General features: G+C 40.8%; 1 protein-coding gene across 2 annotated transcripts; it reads right to left on the reverse strand.

Annotated features, from left to right (window-relative positions):
* Nucleotides 1-2,665: 2,665 nt before the first annotated feature.
* LOC117952762 (galactose-specific lectin nattectin-like) lies at nt 2,666-6,367 on the reverse strand. Of its 2 annotated transcripts, none has more exons than XM_034885292.1 (6): nt 6,249-6,367; nt 5,902-5,964; nt 4,740-4,823; nt 3,589-3,723; nt 2,917-3,028; nt 2,666-2,831 (listed from the first exon to the last, which is right to left on the reverse strand). In XM_034885292.1, the coding sequence occupies exons 2-6, from the start codon at nt 5,962-5,964 to the stop codon at nt 2,764-2,766; spliced, it is 462 nt and encodes a 153-aa protein (XP_034741183.1). In that variant the 5' UTR covers nt 6,249-6,367; the 3' UTR covers nt 2,666-2,763. The 2 variants fall into 2 exon arrangements, with proteins under 2 accessions (XP_034741183.1, XP_034741182.1); XM_034885291.1 differs by having other exon boundaries at nt 4,740-4,832; nt 6,249-6,366.
* Between the last annotated feature and the right edge of the window lie 252 nt (nt 6,368-6,619).

The raw sequence follows: 6,619 nt of genomic DNA on the forward strand, positions 1-6,619 counted from the left end.
CCCCCCCCCCCTTGTAAATTGTCTGGTACATATATTTACAGTGTATTTTCCCTTTATTAATGACTTCTGGGTCAGAATATGGAAAGGAAGTGATGATTCAAGAAGCAACTACCTCTGACCCCTGTATTCTGGGGTTAAATCCTAAAGTAGTGGGTCTTAGCTCCTCCAAACGGCGGCTGCTGGGGGGCTTCTCTTTAATGCAAGGAGAAGCATCCTTCTCCTGTGGATCTCAGACTCTGTTCCCACGATTTCACAATAGACTCGATGTGTGCTGGAGCTTCTCCCATTAGAAGCTCTTGGCTTCTGGCTCCGATGCCTTTTTGCTTTTTCAAAACCTGGGACCACTTCTCGGTCTACATTGGGGAAGATGGTGCACGGACTCTTCAGCGTCGGGCATCTGTGGTCCAGCATGGTCCGAGATCTCGAAGTATACCTCCAGACGACTACGTTGAGTATGCCTGTGCAAACCTTCTTTTGTTTTATTTATTTCATTTTAATTTTATTTACGTTTCTAGCGTTCTTTTTTCTTGTTTTGTTGTGTTGTTGTTGTGGGTGTGCTGACAGGACGGCTTTATTCTCCACTTAATGGCCGTCTGCTTTCATACTGTATGAGCTCTTTGGAAACTTAATAAAGATGTTCGCAATAAAAGAGAGAGAGAGAGAGAGAGAAGTGACATGGGGTCTGTGTCCTCCGATGCATCAACGATGTGGAGAAGGTGTCTAACGTTGTCTGCTCTCTTCCCCTTTTTTAATAAATCCTGATTGGTCGACGTTCACTAATTTTACCGTAGACTCCAAACAACGGCCTAGGAGCTTTGCAAAGATTTCAATACCAGCGTTAAGCTCAGAGGCCGATAGCTAGAGCACCATATGATCCTTCTTCTTTATCAGGAGTAAGGAAGTTAAGGCTGTGTTAACATCCCTTGAAAATCTGCCGTTTTCACTAGAGAGTTTAGGAAGGAGAGGACCCAGCTGTTGCAAAAACAGTGCATGGAATTGAGGGAGATCCCCTCAGAGCCCTGTGATCATGTTCTATACTGCCACCTTTAAATCTTCCATGTTACCCAGTATGTCTGAGCTAGATTATTATAGGCAAGTCAAGCTGGTAACAGGTCTGGCACCATGAGAGTAACAGGACTGGCACCATGAGAGTAACAGGACTGGCACCCTGAGAGTAATAGGACTGGCACCCTGAGAGTAACAGGTCTGGCACCCTGAGAGTAACAGGACTGGCACCCTGAGAGTAACAGGTCTAGCACCCTGAGAGTAACAGGACTGGCACCCTGAGAGTAACAGGTCTAGCACCCTGAGAGTAATAGGTCTGGCACCATGAGAGTAACAGGACTGGCACCCTGAGAGTAACAGGACTGGCACCCTGAGAGTAACAGCTCTAGCACCCTGAGAGTAATAGGCCTAGCACCCTAAGAGTAATAGGTCTAGCACCCTGAGAGTAATAGGTCTGGCACCCTGAGAGTAACAGGTCTGGCACCCTGAGAGTAATAGGTCTAGCACCCTGAGAGTAACAGGTCTGGCACCCTGAGAGTAATAGGTCTAGCACCCTGAGAGTAACAGCTCTAGCACCCTGAGAGTAATGGGCCTAGCACCCTGAGAGTAATACGTCTAGCACCCTAAGAGTAATAGGTCTAGCACCCTGAGAGTAATACGTCTAGCACCGTAAGAGTAATAGGTCTAGCACCCTGAGAGTAATAGGTCTAGCACCCTGAGAGTAATACGTCTAGCACCCTAAGAGTAATAGGTCTAGCACCCTGAGAGTAACAGGTCTAGCACCCTGAGAGTAATAGGTCTAGCACCCTGAGAGTAACAGGTCTAGCACCCTGAGAGTAATAGGTCTGTCTGTTCTATGAATTAGAAATTCAGATTTCTGTTTTACCACGTTGTTTATTCCTTTCGGGCTGATGTACAGACAATATTCTGTAAATTAAAATAGAAAAGATGTGCATCAATGATAGAGATTAGAGATGAATCAATGATAGAGATTAGAGATGAATCAATGAGAGAGATTAGAGATGCATCTATGGTAGAGATTAGAGATGAATCAATGAGAGAGATTAGAGATGAATCAATGATAGAGATTATAAAGTGTGGTTCAAACGTTTGGGTCACACCAGGTAAAAATGTGTATTAATGAGCATTAAGACGCTATGAAAAAATTGACAAATCTCTAAAAGGCATCAAAAGACATTTGTGTGATATGTCACAAAAAGTTAGATTTTACACTTTCAAAATAACAGAAAACTACAAAATGGCATATCCAAAAGTTGGGTGATTGTGGGGGGGGGGGTCAGATGAGTGTGGGCATTTAATACGTTAAAATGACATCACCTGGTCTTTCCAGACGACGATTGAGAACAGTCCATGACACTGTCAGGTCTCAGCTTCCCAAAGGGGGGGGGGGGAGGGTGCATGCTAGAAACTCTGCAGGGGGGGGGGGGCATGCTAGAAACTCTGCAGGGGGCCCAAACTATTGCAGAACTCATATTTCTTGTTTTCCGTTATTCTGAAAGTGTAAATGATGAAATAAAATCTATCTTTTTGTGACAATTTATAATCTGTCATTTGATCCTTTCGGAGATTTTTCATTTTTTCTTCTTATGCACATTAACACACATTTTTACCTGGGGGGGCCCAAACTTTAGACCACTGTGGATGAATCAATGCTAGAGATTAGAGATTAGAGATTAGAGATCAGAGATTAGAGATTAGAGATTGGAGCTGTAGAGGCTTCATGATGGCGCCTTAGGGTTACACGCTGTCCTTGGAGCACATAAAAGCCGCCAGGTTCTCACAGCTGCCGTCGTTCCAGTTGTTTCCTGCAGAGAGAGTTTTCAACCAATGGAAGTGATTCTAACTTTTAGATTTAAGACTGCAACACAGACGAGATGTTTTAAATGTTACCGTTAAAGTTCATCACAACGCAGTTCTCCGCTCCACCGCGGTTGTTAGGCTCCCCCTCGGCAAAGCTTTGGAAGTCGAACTTGGACCCATCGGTCCACAACAACGTACCCTCCTGGAGGAGAAAGACCGGTTACACTCAATATCATCGTTACTACGGTTACTTATGTTAGCTATATTATTTAATTTACATATTATTTCACTTAATTTCTCGTCACTTATTCACTTACACTGCACTATTTTTGTGCCATGGCCACCTCACTTTACTTAACTAAATAAATATCCTCTATATAATTAGATAAATAAATATATCCCACTTTGCATCCATTCAGTACTTTTGCACATTGTCTGTTGGTTTGTTGTTATTTTAGAAAACTGCGTCTGAAACAAGGCAATTTCCCCATTGTGGGATGAAGAAAGTATTATTGAAATCACGAGTTCTTGTTGTTGTAATACTCATTCAGACTTATGGAGGCCACAAGAAGATCCTCCTTGTTTTCTACAACAGATGCCACGTGTTGTCATGAATGGGTTTGCATCAGTTCCCATGACGCCGGTCACACGACGTCAAGGGAAGCAGTCTTTAAGGATATATTTAGCCCGGAAAAGGTGACTGATAGGTTGAATATTCCATGTATTTCTATCTTTAGGTATCTAATGAGTGAGAAGCCTCACCTTCACTGCGTCATGGCCGCCGATCCAGGCGCTCTTGTCTGAGCCGGTCACTTGTTTGATGTAGTTTCTGAGGAACGAGTGCTCCACCTCTGAGTGGATGGAGGCCAGGTTCCCTCCAACAGAGATGCAGAACAGCTGATGGAGAAGGAATATGCATAAAGGGATTATTAACCCCGTTATTACCAGATCTCAGGGCAGTTATACAGTCACAGGGGACATTATAATACTCTTAATCAGTGGTGGAAGAAGTTTTCTTTACTGCAGTAAAAGTACCACACTGTACAAATACCTTGTTGCAGTAAAAGTACTGCAGTAAATATGTTACTTCAGTAAAAGTCTGTATCATCGGGAGAATGTAGTTAAAGTATTAAAACATGTTAGAAAGAGTAAGGAGTATTTTAAAAAAAACCTATGAACAAGTGGGGTAGAGAGGGAGTGACCCTGCAGCCTAAACCCTACATGGTGGCAACGTGCCATCTTGAGGACTTGTCCAGAACTCCGCGAAGACCTCAAGTGCAACAATTCACCCTCATCCACAACTGAGTGGCGCTATAGCAGAAAATACGCGTTTGAACCTATACCTCCCAGACCGTACATCGGACATAAAAAACCTTATACCCACTTGTTCTCTGGATCCAGCTGAATCTCGTGATATAGCCCACGCCCATTTCCGCCTTGACTTTTATCCGTGAAAAATTGTGGTTTATCAAAAACCAACTTTTTCAGACTCCTCCTAAACCGTGCAATAAAAATTGCGCATATTAAGCACAAACAAATGTGTGTAGCTAACACCAACTTTGCCATATCTTTGCCAAAATAGATGCAGTCAAAGCCAAAGTTTAAATTATTCCTCGGTATGACCCTCTGAGGCTGTAAAACAAATTTCACGACTATGGGCCACTAGGGGGCGCTACGAATACAAAATGTTTATTGCTCATTAACCGCTCATCCAATTTGTACAAAATTTGATGGATACCATCTAGGTCCACTCCTGAGGCGGTCCTTACAGTGGACCATTTACACTGCTTGCAGTTCTAGTTGTATTTCCTTTTTAGTGTTTTATCAGTTCAATGGTTTTACTGCAGTTAAGTATTAATAGTCTTAGTATTAATGTTCTTAAGCATGTCTTATGATAGTTCTGAGTGCTGTACCTCTCCATCGATCCAGTTCTTTGGCCCCGTGTTGAAAAGGAAACAGCGAGAGCCACACTGGGTCCAACCAGGAGGACATGGAGCTTGTTGTCCCTGTGTGAAGAAACAAGCCAAAAACAATCCGGCTTCATTTACATCAGTGATGCAACAACAGCTGGACCAGGGTCATGTTTACCACTGTTACATCATCTGTCCCTCCACTAGCCAGGTCACGGACTAATCAAATACAAACCCGGTGAAAAGGATTTCATATCACTGTATTCTGTTTTTATTTACATTTTACGCAACGTCCCAACTTCTTTGGAATTGAGGTTTGTAAGATGAAGGCTAATTTCGCTGAAAATTCATGATCAGGCCCTATTATTGTATAAATGAATGGAAAATGTTCCAGGGTTATGTTCATAGACTTATTATAAGTTAAAGAAAAATTAAGTTAATGTTTTATGACTTTAAAGTTCAAGAAAAGGCCGATTTATAATGCTGCAGCACGGAGTTCATATAAGATGATACTCTGATGACCAATTCCCTTGAAGGCAGCACCTTGACTGTAATGAGATGCAAACAGCACAACCTGGAAGTAAACGCAACCTAAGGAGGAATTAGCATCATCATACGAGCATTTGGATCTATATGTGCAATAACAATAACATCTGTTGAACAGGGCCGACATCTACTCAAACGGGAAGATTAATAACTGATTATAATAGAAAATGTATTTTTACTGTAGCTACACACCAGACTTCTTCATGAGTTACAGGACAAAGTCTTTATATTTAACTGTTATTTTTCAGATTTATTTCTTAAGAGTTCAAAGTACTTTAATTGGCCTCCCTGAGGAGAAATTCATTTTGGACACTGAGGAACTTCCTTAGCTGCAAGAGTTAAAGACACAACGACAAGCACGGGGTTAAAAACTATTAAAAGATAAATGTTCAGTCAACTGTGCTGCCGATTTAACTTTTTCTATACTAAAATAGAAAAAAGTCATACTTCAAAACAAAAAACAATTAAAAAACCACTTCATTCATCCTTTTTGTCCATTACAGTCGCAGATATACATTAAAGCATTCATACTCATGTGTTCATCGCTGAACATATGAGTGCATTTACCTGTTATATTTAGATTTATATAATTATTTATATTTAATAAGAGTGAACTTACATCTGCAGCCAGCAGTCCGCTGGACAGACAGAGCAACACAGCCAATGGAAAGACTGATGTCATCTGTGGAAACACGGTAAAGAAAGTCAGCAAACTGCATGCTGGGAAATAATGTCAACTGACCATTAATAAGCTATTTATCAGATTATCCAGCTAGTTATACGTGTATTATTTAACAAAGATATGGTTTAGTAGGTTTAGTTGATAGATTATCCACTACTTAAAATGTCTACGATTAAATCAAGTTTTCTCAAAGTAGAAAATGGCCTCTTAAAAAACACAGGATTATTTCTTATTTAAAGTAAACAAAAAGGTGAAACTGTGATAATTACTGTAAATATGATTACCTTTGTTGCCGTGGTGATTGGCTGAGACAGAGGAGAAGAACAAGCCGATGACACTGAAAGATAATGTCACATATCTGAATACTATTAAACTCTCAATAAGAACAAATAAGTTAAATTTAACCTGATTTATTAACGCATTCACAATCAAATCTTAGTTTTAATTTGTATAAACCAAATATATCAAACTGATTGGTAATGATAACAGAACCTGTTGAAATATCCATTATACATTATATAAATATCATCATACTCACATGAGTAATCTTTGATCCGAATGGTTTGGTTTGGAGGGAGAAGAGAGTCAAGGCTGATATATACCTTGGAAAGGGGCGGGGCTTAGTCATGATTGACAGTCCATTGTCCAATAGCAC

Source organism: Etheostoma cragini, chromosome 11 (assembly GCF_013103735.1).
Source record: "Etheostoma cragini isolate CJK2018 chromosome 11, CSU_Ecrag_1.0, whole genome shotgun sequence".
In the NCBI taxonomy this organism is placed as follows: domain Eukaryota; kingdom Metazoa; phylum Chordata; class Actinopteri; order Perciformes; family Percidae; genus Etheostoma; species Etheostoma cragini.